At 55.8% G+C, this 20,789-nt stretch overlaps 1 protein-coding gene across 11 annotated transcripts in view; it reads right to left on the bottom strand.

The window, feature by feature from the left end:
* Positions 1-1,450: 1,450 nt before the first annotated feature.
* Positions 1,451-20,789, bottom strand: part of ARHGEF11 (Rho guanine nucleotide exchange factor 11) — a 111,844-nt gene continuing 92,505 nt past the window's right edge. For 5 of the 11 annotated variants that reach the window (XM_082833194.1, XM_082833192.1, XM_082833195.1 and 2 more), the window contains 21 exons: positions 20,565-20,594; positions 17,460-17,586; positions 14,591-14,770; positions 14,455-14,502; positions 14,046-14,233; positions 13,647-13,793; positions 13,285-13,364; positions 13,055-13,180; positions 12,369-12,486; positions 11,330-11,508; positions 10,681-10,756; positions 10,194-10,361; positions 9,274-9,364; positions 8,021-8,146; positions 7,539-7,600; positions 6,377-6,595; positions 5,678-6,034; positions 4,500-4,628; positions 3,343-3,590; positions 2,907-3,096; positions 1,451-2,319 (listed from right to left, as the gene is read on the bottom strand). In XM_082833194.1, the coding sequence (XP_082689320.1) occupies positions 2,261-2,319; positions 2,907-3,096; positions 3,343-3,590; positions 4,500-4,628; positions 5,678-6,034; positions 6,377-6,595; positions 7,539-7,600; positions 8,021-8,146; positions 9,274-9,364; positions 10,194-10,361; positions 10,681-10,756; positions 11,330-11,508; positions 12,369-12,486; positions 13,055-13,180; positions 13,285-13,364; positions 13,647-13,793; positions 14,046-14,233; positions 14,455-14,502; positions 14,591-14,770; positions 17,460-17,586; positions 20,565-20,594 (2,948 nt within the window). In that variant the 3' untranslated portion in view covers positions 1,451-2,260. The remainder of the gene's footprint in view (positions 2,320-2,906; positions 3,097-3,342; positions 3,591-4,499; positions 4,629-5,677; positions 6,035-6,376; positions 6,596-7,538; positions 7,601-8,020; positions 8,147-9,273; positions 9,365-10,193; positions 10,362-10,680; positions 10,757-11,329; positions 11,509-12,368; positions 12,487-13,054; positions 13,181-13,284; positions 13,365-13,646; positions 13,794-14,045; positions 14,234-14,454; positions 14,503-14,590; positions 14,771-17,459; positions 17,587-20,564; positions 20,595-20,789) is intronic. The other 6 variants (XM_082833197.1, XM_082833199.1, XM_082833196.1 and 3 more) reach the window with 4 other exon arrangements.

Raw genomic sequence — 20,789 nt, 5'->3', positions numbered from 1 at the left:
AAAGTCCAAGCACTAAACACGAACCCTAATGACACTGCCTGCTGCTGTCAGCCGCCTGAAACCAGAGCCACCCAGGCAGTGCGGGGGCCAGAGGGGTCAGGAGAGCTGGGGGACCCGACTCTTCACCCTCAGCGCAGCCTCCACTGAGATGACCCGACCGTGCCCCAAGAGCCCAGGGCCGGCTTCTGGGGAGCTGACATCCACTCTTCGGGGAGCGTCCCTTCTTCACCTCTGGTCACATCCTCTCGGCCCCGACTCCGCTTTCTGTTGCCTGGACAGAGCCCTGCTGTCCCTGCCAGCGCTGCCTCTCTGCGGGGCTCCGTGGCCCTCAACAGTCCTCTCTCTGCCTCTGACCACCTGCGCTGCTGCTCAGCCTCTCGGTGGCTGGCTGGGCTTCTGCAGGGAGCAGCTCTTTGAATTCCCAACACTGAGCACACAGCAGGCGCTCTCCAGTAACGTCTAGCCTCTCCAGTTACCCCTGCCCGAGGCCTTCTAAAGCTCCAGGGGATCCGTACCGTTCTTGTCCGCACCCCTACACTTCATCAAGAACGAATCGTGTATTAATTCTGATGCCCAACTAGACCGTAAGCTCCCAAGGTCAGCACTCAGCATCACGTTGGGTTTAGGAGGGAAAACGTCAGTTAGGGGGCGAAAGAGAATTTGTCCCTTAGTCCAACAACGACAGCAAAGAGAAGCAGTTTGAGTGGTTACAGTCCTGGGGGTGTGGCCACGTCTGATGAGCTGCTTCCAGGGGGTGCCTGTGGGAGGACGCGGAGGACCGATGACAGCAGCTGGCCAGGCCTCTGAGATGACCCTCCCCTGTGTACTGCCTTTAAAGTCCTGAAGCTCACTGAGGGCAGCTCACTGAGGGCAGCTCACGAGGGCTCTTGATTCTGGGGCCACTGCGTGCGTGCGTGCGTGCGTGTGTGCGCGCGCGCGCGCGTTGTCTTTTTGTGTTCTGGCCACGGGGGCTGTATCGCTTAGTCTGAAGTTCAGTGAAGTGCACATCTGGAACTTCGGGAGGGAATACGGCAAGGCCTGGGTCTGGGGCTGCCTTCTGTTCCCTCTACTCAATTCCAATCAGTCTCAGAGGGAATATCACAATATCTCTGATCACAGCAGTTCCAAGAATCACACACACACCACCACAGTTGAAGAATATTTAACTTTTCTTAAAAAAAAATCTTAACCATGAAAGGAAGAAAATAAAAGAGTATACATTATTTTAACAGCAAAACAGTCATTTCCATATCTGTATTTTATATATATTATATATATTTATATATATATATGTATATATACACCTAGCACAGTGTGTATATTCTATTAGTCTGTGGGGAGTGGAGTGGATGTGGTAATAGGGGCCAAGGCTGTGGTGGCCCCTGGGGATGGTCCTAGGTTAGTTTAGGGACTCCAGCATTCAAACCCCTACCCCCACCTCCCTGGGGCCCAGTTTTCAGCTCTGTACCTGATACACTGGTTTTCTATAGGGAGAGGGTGGGGCAGGGTGGACACAGGTGGGGTAAGAAGTTCCCCTGAAGATGAGAAGTCCTAGGAGGGAGGGAGTAGCTCAGCACCGAGCTGCAGAGGCTAGGCTCTCTGGCCAGGCGGGGCCGGAAGCTGGATGCCGCCTTGCCCACGGGAGGTGGGGGGGCGGAGCGCTCAGGGCTGGCTCCACCTTTGGGCCCTGATCCTGGAGCTGGGCTGCTGACAGAGATACAAGTGAACCTCCTCTTCCCTTAGCAGTCCCTCTGTAACTGCCTTCGGCACGCCAGGATCAGAAACAAAAAAGGTCAAAGTTATTTACAATAGCAAAGATGCACATACAATACATACATATTTATAGGAAACCAAAGTGACAAAGAGGAGAGGTGGAGACACCCGCCCCAGCCTTGGGCCCTGTGGAGAAGGGAGGGGAGGAAGAAAGTGCATTTACACTGGAGCCGCCTCCTTTCACCCACACACACAGGCGCGCACATCCGTGGGACGAGGGGGGCCTTTCAGATGCAGTCAGCATGCTTAGGAGACACAAGGCCTCGAAGGGTTGGGCTGAAGGGAGGGGAAAAGACACGGAAACTTGACTCCAATCTGAGCAGACCAAGCAACATGCGCATCTCCCCCTGGTCTTGGCTGGAGCTGTCTCTTCAACCGCCTGCCTCCACCGCAGGGAGGAGGCTTGGGCTCTCCCCACCCTGAGCCCTGCCTCAGGCCAGTCCCTAGAGGAGGAGTCGGGACGCGGAGGATTCGGTGGTTTGGACAGCTACAGTCCTGGGGATGTGGCCGAGTCCGCCGGGCCGTCTTCCAGCGGGGCGTTGTGGCCTGCAGGGATGTGGGGATGGCAGTGAGGGGCTGGCCTCTGAGATGACCCTCCCTGTGTTCCGCCTGCAAAGCCCTCAGGCTTGTGAGAGCAGCTCTTCAGTGCCATCCTTCCGTGACAAGGCATTCTCCTCCTCCAGAAACCCTGGAGTTCCCTGTTCGACCCGGAAAGGGCTGCGTACTGAACCCCACTTCTGTTCTGTCGGCCCCCAAAGCCCACGGGTAGGTATGGGTCTGTCTTCCTAAGCTGGAACACAGCCATGGCCCTGGCCCATGCAATCTGCTTCTGAACCACTGCTTAAGAACAGGTTTCAGATGTGAGACGAGGCTCCCCCTGGTTTGTTATCTCCATAACCCAAGGGAAAAGAGGGTTCAGTTATAAGTTTCCCAGTTTTAGGGGAGCTTCCGTGCGCCTTCCCTAAAATGACCTCTTTCTGAAGCTGAGGGAACGAATGAATGAACTGTACTCAGGGGGAGACGAGGCCCCTTCTCAGAACTCCCGCGTCCTCACACTGCACGGCAGTGCTTCCTCAGGAGACGGAGGCCTTCTCCCTGCACACCCCACCCCACCCCCGGAGGACTTCACTCACCGTCCTCAGGGCAGGGCCCCAGTTCGCAGCTGTCCCTGGAGTCAGAGGCCAGGTGCTCCTTGGCTGGAGGGGACAGGGAGCTGTCTATCCATCTAGCTGCCTGTGTGTGGAAACCGCCCACAGGCGTGGTACCACCAGACGACTCTCCCCCGAGGGACCTGAGCAGCTCTTTGTGGGCCAGCTCCATGTCCTGGAAGAGTTGTAGAGGGACATCTGCTCTCAAGCCCCTCTGTTCATGAGCCCCTGGGGAAGGGGCAATGCCCTCTTCTCCGTGGGGTCCAGGGGATGGGTTGTGCTTGAGGGCGGCTGGCTGGGCTGAGGGTAGAGCCCCAGGCCAGGATCTAGGGCTCCCATGGAGACACACCGTGTAGCTCACTCGAGTGGGTGATGGGTCTCGGCGCAGTGGACTGAGGCCTCCAGGGTCCCAAGCCCTTACCTTGAGCCTGTTGAGCTTGACGGTGAGCTGCTCGATGGTACGGAAGATCATGCCCATGTCCCTGAGGGCCAGGCTGGGGGGAGAGCGGCCCAGGCGCCTTTGATCTTCATTGCCTTCCCGCAGCGCGGGCCGAGGCGCCGGCTGCCAGGCAGGGAGGCCATCGGGCTGGGAGGGCCCCACGCGTGCCCCTGAGGGGTCAGTGCTTGAGTCCAGGGGTCCTGCCGGCATGCTCACGTAAAAGCAGTTTCCTGTCCCCAGCAAGACAAAGCGATTAGGAGGCAAACAGAGAGGAAGTCTAAACCATCTTCCGCTCCCCTGGTGTTCCCCAGGCCGGCTGACGGGGCCAGGGAAGCCATCCTGCAGACGAGCTCGGAGTAGGCTGGCCTCGTGCTGCCTACCAGTCTCCCAAAAGCCCTTCTCTGCCAGAGAGCCTTCGAGATGGCGACTTTGCTCAGCTTGGCCCAGAGCAGGGGAGATGCTTAGTGGTGGAAGCTAAGGAGAAGGGGCAGCGTGGTTGTGTTTCTTCTGGGAAAGGGGAGCGGCTCCCATTCCCTGAAGGAAGGGTAAAGAGGGCGTGGGCTGGTTTTAGGCACTAGCCTCCTTCCCTCTGCCCCGTCTCAGGCTCTGCTGCTGAACTTCGACACGGTGCCCTGCCGCAACTGCCATCTATTTCACGATCCTCGAGGTACCTCAACTCATCAGAGGGGGTCGGGGACACACAGAGAAGGACGTAAGGCCGACTGACAGGGCAGTAAGCATAGGTAAGTGCCCAGGAGCCTGCAAGGCCACGTAAGCCCTTTTCCACAGTGACACTGGATGGTGGCTAGTGTCGGGGAGAGGTGGCTCAGAATGTCGGGCTAAGGACACTGGGCCCTGGGCGGTGGGCCAGGCTTCCCCGCCCCCTTTCGTGACTAAGCAGAGCTGCTTAACCCTACTGCTTTGAGCCGCTCTCGGCGAGGGGCTGGCACAGGGTCCATTCTTCCGTCTTCAGGCCCACGTCCTACTCCTCACCCATTCCAGACAGTTCAGGGAGTATGGACGGAGGTGTGTGGCCACGTGACTGCAGGCAAGGGTCTAGCACCTGAAGCCCAGTTCTGCCCCCGTGGGCCTGCATTCTAGCCCTGGCCTGTCTCTGGCTCCAAGGAGAAGTTCATTACCCGTAGCCTTTGCTCCGCCTTCCACTTCGGGTGGCTCAGGCTCTGACTGGCCACTCTCTGGTAGTGCAGGGACAACTTTGCTGCCTGCCACCTCAGCTGCACCGACACCACCACCAGGGACAGTAGAGACTGAGAGAGAAGGAGAGGGAAGGGAGAGAGAACAGGAAGGAGAGGGAGAAGGAAGGGGGGAGGGAGCGGGGGTGGAGAAAAAGGGAAGAACAAAGTGAACGCAAGATCACACATGATTATACCCCAGGGAGCTGAAGATAGCCGCTCCAACAATTCACCAGAGGAGAGAGCAGGGAGGCCAGGTCCCAGAAACCCAGGAGAGAGCACACACCTTGGGCAGATGGAAAGAAAAATGCTCCTGGAAAAGGAGGCAGAGCTGGGCACTAGGGGAGGAAAGGAGCCCCCCTAGCACTAACATGGACCCCCAGCCCCCCACCTCAACCCCTCGAAAGCATCCCGTGCTTCGGTTCATCTTTCCTGCTGCACTCCTCAGACCAGGCTGCCCTCTCTTCAGCTTACTCTTCCCTCCCTCCCCCGAGCTCTGGCCAGACAAAGCTGCCCTGGGTCCCCATCCCAGCCAGTCTTGGCTTTTCCTATCTTACAGCCCACGGCATTCCACAAGGCGGGCGCCCTCCCTACGTCCCCGCTCATTCAACACAGCCCCACACTCCCCATGCGTCTCCCCAGCCTTGTCCTCAGCCCCTAGTCTTGGCTCCACCTCTAGTCCCGCTGCCACCTCCATCCTACACGCCAATTCCTTTGCTGCTATCTGGAGTCACCTGGGAACGAAGCTCCCGAGAAGAGCCCCACTTTTCCTCAGAACTGGAAGAGCAGTGACAAACGCTAGCAGAAACTTTTACTGACAGTTGATTTGGGCCAAGCAGTCGTAATACCCTTGTGTTGTAGAATGGAGTCCAGAGGTGATTCAGATTTTTGCCTAAGGTCACACGGGTACTAAGCGACGGAGCTAGGACTCTGCACCTAAGCTGTCCGACCCCAAAGCCTTTGCGTGATAGCAACATGTCTCCTTCCCCCCGGATCAGGACGAGCCTCTGCACACATGGTTTGCAGGACAGAGGCGGGGAAGGAAGTAGCCATCCGGAAGACTCAGCGCTACCCGAGCAGAATTGGGCGTGTGTCTCCCCAGTGGACACCCCAATGTCTTTTACCTTTTCTCACAACTTTGTAACTTCCTGTTGCCTCTGTGCTCGAAGCTTCTTCCTCTGGATTCCTGTCCAGCTCAGGAGATTCCCAGATCCCAGAATTCCTGGTCCTTGGGGGCAGGTGTTCCAGAGAACAGAGAGCCGTGTCCTCCTGCTGGCCCCGCTCTGGCCCTGAGAGCGGGGCACTGTCCCCTTCACCCCCAGTGGGAGCTCGCCCTGGGGAGCCTGGGTCCCAGGGGTGAGAAGTGATGCTGATGACGGAAGGTGTAGGTGTCAGGTCGTCCTCGGGCTCCCCACAAGTCTGTGGGTCCATGGGGCGACCTGGCAGCAGGCTCCACAGGATCAGGTGCCGCAGGTTCTCCACTGGAGGGGAAACAGGGCGATGGCTTCCTGGAAACAGGACTACACACCTCGCCAGTCGGGGGAGGGTGCAGAGGTGGCAGGAGGGCCACTGCTCCCCTCTCCCACAGCAATCTTGGTGAAACTTCTCCAGTCACAGGGTGGAGCTGTGGGACTCTGGCCAACCAGCTGGGTGGGTGGGTGGGGGGACAGGAATGACAATTGTCTCTCTGCATCCATCTCTCCTCAAACACAACAGGGAGAGCCTTTGAGCAGGTAAGAGAGTGGGGTGTCTGCCATGGTGTTCACAATGGCCACGCTACTGGGGCACCGGGGGGCTGACGGTTGGGGCCACGAGGCACTCACCGTCCTCCAGGGCTGCATCGGCGAGTCCTTCCATGAACAGAGGGCCTGGGAGGGGCAGGAGGATGGGGTCCCTTGTCCTGCTGCCCCTGTTCTCTCCATCCAGGGAGGCAGAAGGGTGAGGCAGCGTACCCAGCTCCTCTTCTTCTATGCTGCCCTCCTGCTTGGGGCCCTCTAGCAGGACCGGGTGCTTCCCTTTGACCCTCTGCTGGGGCCCAGTGCCTGTTTTGGATGGGAGGACAGTGTAAGACAGGGAAAGAGGGAAGGCACGTACGGGTTGATCCCAGGCCCAGCTTTGGGTTCAAGGGGCTGGAAACACTGCCTGATTCCACAATGTTTACTGAGCACCTACTATGGCCAGGCACTGTCCCAGGCTCTTGGCATACATCCGTAAATAAAACAGAGATCCCCGCCCTACGGAACTTAAATTCTAGTGGACGGACATAAAGAAAAATAAAATAAGTAAACTGTCTACATAAATTAGAGAAGTGCTACAGGAAAGAAGAAAACATGGCGCAGGGTGTGGGAGGTCAGGAACGCTGGTATTAAACCGAGTGGTCAGAGAAGGTATATTGGTGCAAAGCTGACACCTGCACAAAGACTGTGAAGGGCGTGCGGGAGTTAGAAGCATTCTAAGCAGAAGGAAACAGAAAAGGGACCCAGCCAGGGAGCCCACCGGGGAGATTTCTCTCTAAACATGAGACCCTAAGTTATTTCACATAAAAACTCAACGAGAATTCTGTCTGAGACCCTCCTGCCCCTGCCAATCCCATCCCGGCGACTGTACCTTCAGCCCTTTGGGCTCCCTATCCCTGCCGCCACAAGACTCCTGTGTCTGCAGATGTGAGTGCATTCTGCTCTCCGTTAGGCACCCCCGGACCTGACCGCCCCTCTCTTCCTCCCCTGCTCGATACCTGGCACCCAGAGAGCCCAGGTTGAGAGCTCTGTTCAAGTGAGCTGGCCCACATTCGCTTCAGCCTGTTCTCTTTCCTCTTCCAGACTCTTTCTTCCTCACTGTTTCTTCTCTACCCTTATCAAAACCTCACACCTCTGGCCCCGACAGCCCTCTCCCATCACCCCCACAGGCACACCTGACCACCTCCCTACTGTGCCTACAGAAAATGGAATGGGTTGGGCTCCCAAAAAGACAGCTCAGGGGACTTACCTCCAGGTACTGTCTCAGGCTCTGGCTCACTACGGAACACCTCGGAGTCATCCAGTCCTTCCCTGAGGGAAGAAACAGCCCAGGGTGAGAGAGGATCGCCTGCTGGGAAGTCTGGCTCTCTGCCAGCCAGGAGGAGGTGAAATTCCACTCGGGCCTCCTGAGTTGGGATGGGCAATGAAGGAGCAGGGCCCAAGGAGGGAGGGGTTTAGACGCCGGCACCTGCCGTCTGGCTGGCAACCCGGAGGGGAGGGTGGGTGTCGGCCAAGCTTCTCCTGGTCACGATTTTATACCCCCCACCCCACTTCAGGCACAGTCTCTACTACAGCCGAGTGGGGGGCTGCAGGGGGAGAGCAGACGGCGACGGAAGGCAGAGATGTGAGGGTACCTTCCGCCACCTGCCCATCCCCAGGGGTGAAGGGCTTAGAAGCAGCAAACGAGTGGCCTGGAGTGGGGATGGTGAGGGGGCCTGGAGGGCTAAGCACCTGCTGGGTGTGGGGCTCTGGTGGGCTGGCTCCTGGGGGCCTGAGGGCGGCGGGTGGACGGGCTTTGGGGCGGCTCCAGGGTGCCTGGTGGCGTTCCGCACCGCCTCTTCTAAGAGCTCCATCCATCTGTTGTTCAGCAGGAACAGAGAGGACTGGTGGTGAGAACAGGACCGAGGCACACGGCCTCTCCTCTTACCGACCCCCTGCGTCAGAGCTGCGAAGCCCTTCGCCAGGCCTTGCTCTGAGGACCCCCTCTGCCCAGCGGGGTCCCCTTCCTTGCAGATCTGACTGGCTGCTCACACTGGGTTACATTACTCGCACCTACCAGTTACTGAACACCAACCCTCTGTTACTCGTTGTGCTAAGCATTCTATATCTATCTCTCTCTTTTTTTTAATTAATTAATTAATTTTTGACTGCGTTGGGTCTTCGTTGCTGTGCATGGGTTTTCTCTGGTTGCGGCGAGCGGGGGCTACTCTTCGTTGCGGTGCGCGGGCTTCTCATTGTGGCGGCTTTTCTTGTTGCAGAGCACGGGCTCTAGGCACGCGGGCTCAGTAGTCGTGGCTCGCGGGCCCTAGAGCGCAGGCTCCGTAGTTGTGGCTCGCGGGCTTAGTTGCTCTGCGGCATGTGGGATCTTCCCGGACCAGGGCTTGAACCTGTGTCCCCTGCATTGGCAGGCGGATTCTTAACCACCGCGCCACCAGGGGAGTCCCTCTATCTCTCTTCTTTCTCTCAAAATAACTCTCAAGAGGTAGCATTATCCACATTTCGCAGATGAAAACCCGGAGTCTGAGAAACTGCCTGACTCAACCTATCTCCTCCCACCGTGCCACGCTGCCTCTGGCTGGCCACTGTTGGGAATACGGGTGACTGAATGCCCCGGGTGGGGATGAGGGTCCCGGAGGCAAAGGCCTTTGAAGAATGTGGGCATTTGCAACGCTTGATGGGGGAAGGGAAGAAAAACCCCAGGGGAAAGAAGGGGGGCCAGAGAAAGGAAAGCAGCCTCAGAAAGGCTGGAAGACTGCTGGGGACTCCTCCTCCCTAGGACAGGCCTGCTCATGGGGTCAGGGGAGGTGACACGGTAAACCTCTCTACTCCTGTCTTATCTCCCACTTCCCCTCAAGGCCCCGTCCCGTGAATGCTCTGGGGCGCAGCCCTGGCCTCCCTGTTCACATCCTCATACACCACCCTGGTCCCAAGGGGACGGCGGTTACATGGGACCCCCCCCGCCCCCGCAATCAGGCAATCCTCACGTGTTCTTGTCTGATGACGTCAATGCCACCAGCTCGTAGATCTGGGGTGGGCCCAGCTCGGAGGTACAGATAATGAAGAAGGCCCGTTTATCTGTGTGAGAGAGAGAAGGCAGAAGGGTCTGCGTTGGCGGCGGCAGAGGCACGACTGCGGCCTGAGCCGAGGCGGCGGAGTGCGGACTTGGAGTCCTCACCCTCGGCCAGCTAAGAGTGCAGCGCCAGACGGACCTGGGTCCTCAGAAGCACTTGGGGCTCGCTTACAGAGGACAGAGGCAATTCTGGGTCCCCTAATGCCATCTTCACAGCCACCCCCATTACCTCTCGCTTTCCGAACAGCGAAGGCTGAGGGGTGTACGGTGCTTAGGGTTTATAAAACTGCATCACACCCATCCTCCCTTTACACCCCCCTCCAAGAGACAGACCTCACCCCCCGTGTTACAGATGAAGGAAGCGATGAGCCCAGAGAATCTGGCTGCCTGGCTCTTGCTCCAGAGCCCTTCTTGTACACACTCTGCTTCTCACTGAAATGCTCTGAGCACTGGACCAGGCTCTGGACGGTGGGTGCGTCCGTCTTCTGCAAGCGAGCTCTGCCCGTCACTTTTGCAGCAGGAAGGCTTGTCCTGCTCTTCTCTGCCCAATTCTGCTACCTCATCCTCAGTGCCCACATCCCATCCTGCCTCAGAGGACAGGAACCACGCTGTCCTCCCTCATCTCGGTCTCCCTCCTACCCATCACCCTACCCCACGTTGGACCACATCCTCCTGCTTCAGTGAGTCAGGGCTGGGAGGAAAGGAACACAGGTGGGCTGATAAGTTCTGTACAGCCCCAGATCGGCCCCGCATCACCCAGTGCTCGCTGGACCCGAGTAACAGGGCTCACGGCCCCGGGGTGTGGGCCGGCTGGGACTGTCTCCTCACGGGTACCTGTGGCCACGGAGCGGACGAGCACGGCATTGAGCTTGAGCACCGGGCTGAAGGTCTGCTTGCTGTCCGAGGAGCCCACGGCTGTCTTGCTGTGACACTTCAGCAGCAGCTTCTCATCCTGTTTCTGCAGCAGCACGAGGAGGTCCTCCAGCAGCAGCACGTGGAGGTCTGGAGGGGTGCGGTGCTTGTGAGGTGTTCTCTGTGGCCCACTCATCCCCCATTAACACGTGGGGTACCAGAGGCTCTTGGACAGTCATCTCCAGGATCTAGGAAGCCCTGGAGTCTGGTGACCTCTGACTGCTTTGTTTTGGGTCCTTCCTCCCCATGCTGTGCTTAAGGAGCCCTGAGCTCTCATCCCCAGTCGTGTTTCAAGCTGCCTCCTTACCATCCCTTTAGAGCACCGGGTACAGGGCTTATGGTCCAGAGAGGGAAGAGCCCAGGGGCAGTGCCCTAGGTTCCCTCTTGGCCCCAGTCCCCTGGCACTTACCCAAGGTCTTATCTTTGCTGATCCTCCAGGTCAGGGGCCCCTCATGGATCATCTTTCTGGTTGTAAGATCCAGACTCTGTTACGGAGACACCATATATTCAACAAGTATCTGAAAACCTAGACATTGTGCTAAGGTGCTGGGCACCAGTGGTGAACAAGAGCAGTCCTCGCCCTCACACTCCTGTGGGGGATGCAGACAAGTAAAAAGGCGACTACAGAGTCACGTGCCACGTGCTGTGCTGGGGGATATGCCGATGGTTCTGGCAGGGGTCTCTCTACCCGCTACTACGTGCTGTGTACTCTCCTAGGATCACTCTGCTTCACCTGCCCTTTCCCTCAGCTTTATGTTCTCCCGAATGACCTTCACCTTTACCTTGAGTTTATTCCCATCCCCTGCTCTCCCAGACTGAGTTCGAACATCCGGCCTTTATGGTAGGGCTGTCTGCCCTTGTCTGTCTCGGGATGGGGTGACAATGGTAACCGGGGCTGTGTGTATTCCAGGGCCCCCATCGCGCCATCCTATCACAGACAGGCCCAGGTCTCCTCCCCTCCACCTTCTCCAGGTCCTGACCGGAGCTCTGCTCCTAAGGGTGCCCAAGAGGTACGTGCGCCATGTGGGGCTGACGACGCTGCAGCCTCAGCCTCCTACCTTGAACTCCGCTGCCAGGGGGTTGCTGGCCCTCTCCAGGGAGGTGGTATCCAGACGTTTCTGGTAGCCCTCTAGACGGTGCCGGTTCTCTGTCTGCTTCACTGCTTCATTCACGTACTTGAGAATTTCCCGGCACTGATCCCGGGCCCGGCAGAGTTTCTCGTGCTCAGAGGTGCCACCTACCCACGGGGCAGAGAGGAGGTGGTGAGGGCTCCTGCCCGAGAAGTCTGTCAGAGCCTGAGAGTGCCTGGCTACCAACAGCCGCTGGCCAGTCGCCAACCAGCAGGGATGGGTGTAGATACGCCACCCTTGCCTAACTTGGACCTCAATCGTAAGGACAACTTATACCGAGGGTCCTTGTGTTTCAGACCAAGGCTCTGAAGACACCGATAGCTCTTGGGAATTCCCGCCACAGCCACTCTACGGGTGTGGAGGACAGGAACGGGGACAGGGACTGTGGGTGGTGACAGTGATGGTGTGTGTCTCCCTCTGGGAACACCTGTTCAAATCAGGTTGTGGCTCCTCCCACTTCTCCACACTTGAGGCGGTGAAAGCTGCTCAGGACCCCGGGGACAGTGGCAGCCTGGGGCTAGGCGCCCGCTCAGCGCGGCCCCCACTCCCGTGGAGCAAGCACACATGGCTGTATCTTTTGTGCGCCTCACAGAGACGTCCAGCAGGGGGATCGACAGGGCTAAAATCCGGCCACAGCCTCTGGCGTGGGACCACGATCCTCAGAGGAGCCAAGGTGCCCTCTGTGCGCTAACCTGTGTCCCTCAGATGCTTCCCTCTGATCTGCACAGACGCCCCACACAGGCCAGGGGCAGCCCTTGCCTCCTCCTGCTGCTCAGCACCTGAGTTTTGCCCAAGCACATTGGCCATCGTTACCTGCTTTGAGAGTGACCATAACCACACAAGGACGAGGACCCTGAAGACCAGAGAGGTCAAGCGACTTGCTAAGGACACAAAGCAAGCCAGCGCTAGAACCAGGGCCCGAGCTGCGGGCTGCTGCCTCCCAATGCCAGCCTTCTGGGAGCCCTACCCTCCGTGTGCTTGATGATGTTCTCCAGCAGCAGTGGGTACTTGGTGAGCCGCTGCATCTCAGAGATGATGAGGTCTCTAAGCTGCAGCCGCCGGCACTGAGGGTGGCTCTCAGCCTCCTAGACACAAGGAGGAACAGAGGAAGACGACAGCCTGGATTACGAGCTGGCTGTGAGCTCAGGACACGGAGGACTGTGCGAACGCCGAATAGGTCCTAATCCCAGAGGATCGCTCAGAAACGGAGGTGGCAGCTTCGTGCTTAAATATTTAGGGAAAGGTTGGTGGAGGCAGGAAGACAGTAGCCCAAGAAGGGGATGTGGTCAAATAAGCCACATAAAGCAGGTATTATTCCCACTTTATAGACAAGGAAACGGAGATCCATCTAAGTAAATACAGGCACTGGTAGGTGAGCGGGGCCTTCTGATGGCCAGTCCAGTGTCTCCGTCTTGAGAGCGAGTATGTGTCAGTGTTTCTGAAGAGGGGGCGTTGGGGAGGGCGTGGATGGAGCAGCAAGTTGCCGTTTACCCTCCCCTGTAGAGAGAAGAGGCCAAGCGCCTGGAGCTGGGGGCCAGGAGGGCAGTCCGGGAGATGGTGGGTGAACCCGGTTAACTGTCCCCCTCCGCCTTACTGGGTGAGCTATGACTGAACTGGCTGCTTTCAGTGGCGATGAGGCGACGCCGAGCGTACCTGCATGAAGAGCTGGAACCGGCTCTCCTTGCGCTGCCTGGTCTTGATCAGCTCCAGGGCGATGGACTGATAGGAGCAGAACTGCGCGGCCACCTGCTGGAGCTCCTCCCGGGCGGGGCCATCGAACTGCGAGGCAGAAGGGACACCACACGGCCCCGGCCTCACATCCCTGCCTGGGACAGCTCCCCCCCACCTCCTCTGCCACCTCCTCCAGGCCTGGGCAGCCGTACCCGAGCCAGCATGAGGTCACTGACTTCTTTGATGATGGGGCCCTCCTCCCGGAGTTTCCTCATGGCTTCACACCAGGAATCTGGGGCAAGGAGAAAAGACAGAAGTGCCTGGGGTTGAGCCGCATGGCCAGGCCCTTCATGACGAGAGAAGAGGGATCTGACGGCAGGGCCGTGGGGTAGGGTCTCAAGTCATTTCACTTGTGGGGGGCTGGAATGCCGATGTTCAGGCTGCATGTCAGGTTCTCTCACCAAAGAGGACTGTTGGGGGCTATCTGCTCGGGGGGTCCTGGCATGCGGGCAGAGCTGGGGCAGAAACCTGAAGGCTGGCCAGGGAAGGGGGGCAGGCGGGGTGGGCTCCTCACTGTGGATCTCGATGAGCTCGGGCAGGTTGGGGAAGAGCCGTGCCAGCTCCTCCCGGGGCAGCAGGCCCTCCTTCTTCATCCGCTGGTAGAAGATCAGGTCCAGCACCCGGAGTGTGCGCAGATGGGAAGCCTCTGTCACAAACAGCTCTGAGCGGGGGCAGTGACAAGAAGGGGCAGAAAGACAGAGGGAAAGCCCGTCAGCAAGGATCTCGTGACCTCCAAACCACCTTTGGTGCTGGTTTCAGATGGTGCGTCAACTTCTCTCTCCCCAGGGGCCAGAGCTGAGGTGGCCCTTACAGGGACCACAATGCAGCCGCTCTCGCCCCCAGGCCCCCCACTGTTTTCTCTACCACCATCTGCGCCTGAGGCGCCCTGCACCTGTTCCCGCCTGAGTCTCACCGTTGATGACCTCCTGCCGGTCAATCTCCCTCTGGCTTAGCCCAGCCACCACATCCTTGCCCACTGTATGCTGCCAGTTTTGGGCGTCGGGCTCTGGCTCCAGGTCAGACAGTTGGCCCAGATCATCTTCTAGGAGGTTGGGGAGGAGGGCATCTGTGCAAAACCCCAAGCTGGGGGACTCAATGCTCCTGGGGGAAAACAGGCAGCTCAGCGCCACACGGAGCAGAAACTCAAACACGGGGTCTGTCCCTCCGCCTCCTGCCCACCTGCTTGCCCAGGGCCCATGGGAAGCCAGTGGGCCACGAAGAGGAGCTGCACCACCAGCTGGCCCCTGGAAGGGGAGCGGGGGCAGCTGAGCACGGCTGGGACACGGACACCTAACAGAGGCGCTACGGCACCCATCACTCACCTGCGGCCCATTTTGGGGGTGAAGGGAGGGGTTGGGTTCTCAAGAGACCTGTGGAGAGAATGTCAACTCTCAGCAACCCTCTGCTCCTGCCCGGCCCCCAAGATATCAGCGGGCTGAGCCCCTGAGCCCCGCCCACCTGGTGGAGAGGCTGGAGGCAGAGGACGAGGCTGACTGGTGGAGGCGGGCGGCCTCTGCGGCCGCGTCCATGTCCACGTCGCTGCGAGAACGGGGCACGTTCTCTGCCTTCCGGGACCGCTTCATCTCCTCCCGGCCCTTCAGGCTCTCAGAGCGGCCCAGGCGAATCTCTGAGCGAGAACTGGATGGACAGGGCAAAGGACCTTGGGGTCTTGTATCTGGCCAGCTTTGACCTGCTGCCCCACCTCAGGGGTGCCTCAGCGCTTCCACCCCAAACACCAGACCCAAAGGGTCCCAACTCTACCAAATCCTTCCTTTCCCAGCCCAGCTGGATGGAGAGCGCCTCTCAACTTCCTTGCGACTGGTCAGGAAGGGAACCCAACAGGAAGGTGAAATCTGGGACTAACAGAATCAGACTTGTGGGGTGTCTGGATGCCAAAGACCCCAAGTCCCCGTCAGGAAAGCTGTGGACACCAGAGTCCCTCATCAGGGACAGCAAGGTCCCACCTTCCCCGCCCCTGGCCCTCTCGTGGCCAGCTCATCTGGCCCTCTGCTTTGGGACAGGTCGGCTCCCGCCTTGGACTCTGCTTGAGGCGGATCTCTCCTTTCACAAGATCTTTTAAGAGGGAAGTAGAAGCACCCTCTTCACACGCTCTAGTACTCTCCACACTGCCTGTCAGAAAATTCTCTCTGCTGTTGGATTCCCACCCCTCCAGCTGTGATGTGGATTTCTTCTGTTCTTATCCTGACAGCATCCTTCCTAGGCTTCCAGTCCCCTCTTGGGAGCAGACCAGCTTGGGAGGGTGCTTACAGGGGCCTGTTTACTGACGGGCAGGAACCTGCTCCCTGGCCTACCGTGCTTGGCCACTGAGTATCTGTGGGGCTTGATGAGATGCTGACGACTGGGTGTTGCTCTTTTCTGAGTCCTGCAGTGCATCAGCCCTGTGACAGCTGGCATCTCTGACCCCTGGCTGCCCCAGGATGGTGCCTCCCCCCCATGGTCCTGCTGGGTTAGTTCTTTGCTGACATTATTACTAATCTACATCCTGCTCTGCCTCTAGGACAACAGAAGGCCTGGAGAGTCTGGAGAGCTCTTAACAGCACAGCAGGTTGCTGCAGAGAAGGAGCCAAATGCCTTGGTCTCCATTCATCAAGTCTCTCTGAACCGCCAGAGGGTCCCAACGCCGCTCCCCCGCCCAGGTCCTGCGGGTTCGTCCGCAGGGTTAGAAACCATACTGCCGGCTGAGGCCCTACTGAACTCACCCCCTGACGTCTGACAGAACACTTCCAACACAGACTAACTCAAAACACCTTCACCAGTGCCCCACAATGGGTCACTTTAGCACCACAACAAACCTCATGCAATGAGGTTCCTGGGGCTTCTTTCAAGTACCCAGAAGTGAGTAATGATCCCACCAAGAAGTGAGGCATACAACCCACCTCTGGCCAAAAATTCCTAGACTACTGCTGTCTAGAATCGGGGGCTTCTTACACCTGTCTAGTTTCTACGACAACCTCTGACGCACCATGCTGCCGATGCCATTTCTTCTAAGATTGTCAGTGAAATTCAAAGACTGTCATCAAATTCAAAGGCTTCTGCTGAGAGTAGATTCAGAATCCCAATGAATGTCTCAGGGCAATGTTACCTGACAACTTGAAGAATACGTTTACAAATGGTCTCAAATATTGCCTCAAAATGTTGATAGTATATCTTATAATTGTACATTTGATACATCTGTGAGATCACACCTACCCCAGCAATCATATAATTTGTATGTTTAATTTACTCAGTAATATTAGAACTCAACCTCTGACCCCAGTACACATCTAACCTTTATCTTGCCTAAATCTTGGTTAATTCTCACTATGGCAAAATCTTTTAATGATTATTAAGCTTATAAAGGCTTAGTATAAACAAAAAGGAGTAACCCTGCATACAAGCAGGAACGTTTGACTTACAGTTTGATAATTAGTTATTTTAGGGGTAAAATGGTTTGACTAATCAGGCTGCTGCATGCTGACTTGCCTTTGGGTCTGCCTTTAGTCCGGCTCAGCAGTGTACACAGGAACTAGTTTTGTATACACAAGACCACATTTACTGTACCTCAAGTGTGCCTTAAGGAATTTGCAGGGATGTTTCTGACTACAGGCAGTTCTCACTTGAAGTGCTGGCTACAGAATTTTAGACGTGACCTGATGGCTGTCGTGCCACAGTCAAGAGCAAGTCTAAGAGTACATTTCACCACCAGAGAAGGGCTCTTCTTAGAATCCGGCCAGAGGTGGAGAATGTGAGCAATGTCACAGCCTCCATTCCCCTTTTGCTTCTTGAAAGCAGAGCAGTTTGCAGTTTGGTTTGCGTCAATGACCTTTCTACTTCTTCGCTGAGATGTACATCTGAGGCCCAAGTTACACCGTCTGCCTTTAAACCAGCCAGCAGAACCTCATCTCTAACTCTCTTCTTCACGGACGCCCCAGACTGTCTTTAGCCTGACTTCCTTATTGCCCAGGATTTCCCTTCGCCCCACTCTGTACTCTTCTCTAGCCTTGTCATTTAGGGTTTCCTGACTAGCTGCTTTATAACATAATCTAGTTCATTCTTGGGGTGGAGGCTACTGCGTGGCCAGGGGGTGAATCCAAAGGAAATTTTAAAGGCATATGGTTCTTGGACTGGAAGGTCAGAGGCCCTGCTCTCTCTCCCGCTGGCCTGATCACCAACACATAGGCGGGAAGGTTGGGGGAGAGGGAGAGCTCTATAGAGGGAGCCTTACAGTCTAGTGGGGGGTAAAGTAGCTGGCATTGAACCTTAGCCCTGAACCCTGCCCACGCTCCCCTCCCTGGGCAGCCAGCAGGCCCCAGCCAGCCACTGCTACCTGTCGCTCTCCAGCAGGTCCTCGGGAAAGCTTCCTGTCGAGAGTCGCTGCATCCCAGGCTCCGGGGCATCGTACTGCTGGTTGTTCTCAAAGTGCTGAATGATGTTCCTCACGTTGCCTGGTTTGACTGGAAGCGGAAGAAAGATAATGAAAGATACTCTGCTTTCTGTGCAGGAGTGACTTCTCGGGGCCCTCGCTCCCCTCTAGCCCCGAAGACAGCGATGAGCAAGCACGGATGAGAACAGCATGGGGCTGAGGGTCAGGAGGCGTGATGTGAGCCCTGGCTCTTCTACTGTGTGGCGTGGCACGGGCAGTCCCTCCCCCTTTCTGGGGGCTACTCTTTCCTGGGATGCAAAATGAGAGGGTTTGAAAGTGCATTTGCTACGGGTATTTCTTTTGGCTCTCACATTCTTTATTACAGTGGTTCTCATGCTTGAGAATCGTTGCTAGGTTATTCCCAAGAGCCATATATGTGTTAAAAAAAAAAGTTAGCCAGGAAGACCAAAAACACATCAACCTTGGTATAATTTGGCCAGGTTGCCAACTTTACCAAGCACTTCTCAAATTTAGACTACTTTTAGAGTCCACTATTTCTGGTTTTTCTGTTCTTTCTGCCCTCACCCCCACCTCTTCCTCTCCATCATTAAAGAATCAGACCCTCCATTACCAGTGAGGGGGGTCTTAGGAGGAACAGAGGAGAGATGTCACTCTCCGGCATTCAAATTCCAGATGCTTTTCAAAGCTAAGACAAAAGAGAGCTGTTCTTGTTCAAAGTAGAGAAGGCAGGTAAAAGAGTAAAAAAGGCATAGGTGATGCCATGTGGAGACCCTGGAGAAGAGACCTCAGACCCAGGGGCTCAGTGGCTCCTATCTTCAAAGTCGATTAGCTCAGCTCCAGGTCCAGGATGTCAGAACAGGAGTTGGGCTAAAGATGTTGCTCTGCCCGGACCAATAGGAAGGATAATGGGATGGGGAAGGCAAGACAAAGAGCCCCGGGCGCCAGGCCCTGGTCCTAACCACACTAACCAGGCATTCTGACATCGACATATACAAACTTACAAATCTCCCTGTGTATCTAAACTTGAGATCCGTAAGAAAATTTCCAAGCCAGAGGAAACAGAAAAACATTTAGCTGGTCTCTTCAAAGCTCACGATTTCCTATCCTTTAGGCAGGTAATGTTTTTCTAAAACTGCAAAATAGGTGGCTGTGTATATATGTTAGGAGTAGGGCCTGTTACCATCACTCCCATTTTGGAGATTTGAGTCAGATCTGCCTGTCCCAGACTGTGCATCTGGGCCCTGGGGCAACTGCAGCAGCCTGGAGCATCCCTGGCTGGGTGATGACGTGGGAGCCTGGGAACGTCCTATAATAGAAGGCCTCCGGGCAGAGCCCATTGTTCCCTCTCCCATGGGCCACTTGGAAAAGGCCCAGTTCTTGGGATATAGTTACACCCTAGCTGTGACAAGGAACAGGTGTGGCCCTGAGATTTGGTATAACTGAATAACCCAGAGTAACAGGCGAAAAAGACACATAGAAAGGAACGCGTTTTTGAAAAGGGCAAAGTTTTCATCAGTAACCTTTGCTCTCCCTTCCTCCATTCTCTGAATAACAATGAAACTAAACAAAAGTGAATTATATGTCACTAACAATCAGATGCCTTCACTAATAAACAGGGGCAATAGCGGATGACCCTAAACAGCAAGGTTCTCAATGCTGAGGCTTTCTAGCTTTGGTGGGTGTTTGGTCTTTAGATACGCATACAGACTGGTCTGATGTCCTGGGAACTTGAGAACATCCAATCAAACCATGAAATGACAATAGAAAGATATGACTCAAAGAGATGGTGAATACCCAGCATGCTTATCCTCTCTGGGGATCAGCAGCCCTACCCTGGGTGTTCCTGTTGCCTCTCAGACTGACACAAAGCAAGCGGCTTGGGCAGGGCTGCTGTCTCAGGCCTGCTGCTTGCCTCATGCCTGCCTCGCAGGGTGGATGGGAGGAAGTATGTGTTAAAAACTAAGGGCCTGGGTTTCAAGGCTATTCTTTTAGTTTTTCCATTGTTTTATAGACTCCGGCCCCCTAATATTTCTTTACTTATATTGTTTAAAATAGCATAACAAGTCTAGGAATTTAACTTTAAAAATTATTTTGAAAATCATTATCTTTAATTGTCACTTTATATAAAGTGAATTCTAGCAACAGATTTCCTGATTGCCCCTCACTGCTATCTCTCCCCTTGATTTACTACAGAACCTAGAAAATATTAATCACTTTAATTGTATGCATATGGACCTCACTGATGGGAAATGAACCTGCCCAGTTCTAGGTTCTAAGCTCCTCTGGGTTAATGTCTGTTATATATGTATTTATTTTTGATACATAGATTCTAGGAGATATTAGGCCTCTAACGTACATACGTTAGGGTCATTCTCTTTAACTGTTGCAGTGACGCTGTGCTGGCAAAGGTAAGAGTCAGGAGATGAAGGTGCTACAGTGAAGGACTTAAACAAAGGAGATGACAGAAATGAAAATACCCCAAGGCAAAACTGCTGAAGACCCATTAGGTACTAAAAACAACCCCATATAACACTCAAAACTGAGGATTCTATTATTACTTCAGTTGAAAACAAAAACCTGAGGAACTTGTACAGGACATTTCAACATGCGAGGGTTTCCCTCATTTACATAGAGCCCTGGACTTTTGGAGCCGCATCCACGGAGCTCACAGAATGAGAGAAAGGCCGCAGGCCGTGGACCAGTCTTGGAGGGCCTAGAAGCTGGCCTCTGCCAGCACTGCCAGGAGGAGCTGCACGGTGCCGGGGGGCAGTGCCCCGGCCCCTCCCACCCTGCCTTAGGTAGGCAGAGTCCTGCGCCCAGCGTGAGGGCAGGAGCCCCTGGGCAGGCACCCCTGGGCAGGCGTTTGTGTCATGGGGAGCTTTAGCAGCATGGAGGAACATACAAGAGTAATGGAGTGAGGAAAGGGAGGGAGGAAAGAGAGCCAGGACAGGAGGCGATGACGGCGAGGGGAAGAAGGGCAGACAGGACTTGGGAAATGGAAACTCAATGCTAATGCAAAGAAAAACCCAAAGAAAATGGTCCTTTTACCTTCCACAGGGGACAAGGGAATATGAAATGCTAAAAGAAAACAAACAAAAACAAAAGTAAACCATGAAAAGTCAAATTAATGTTTCAAGAGTCAAAATAAAAATTACATCAAGCTGGAAAATGAAAGGTAGTGGCAAAAACCAGGGCTGATCTAGTAGAGTCCCCTCCTCTCCCCTTCCCCCAAGGCAGCAGTTTCGGGAAAGGCAGGAGGCCCGTGCCGTGGCC

This window comes from Leucopleurus acutus (genome assembly GCF_964270905.1).
Source record: "Leucopleurus acutus genome assembly, chromosome: 2".
Lineage (NCBI taxonomy): Eukaryota > Metazoa > Chordata > Mammalia > Artiodactyla > Delphinidae > Leucopleurus > Leucopleurus acutus.
This window is presented reverse-complemented; position numbering and strand designations above follow the sequence as displayed.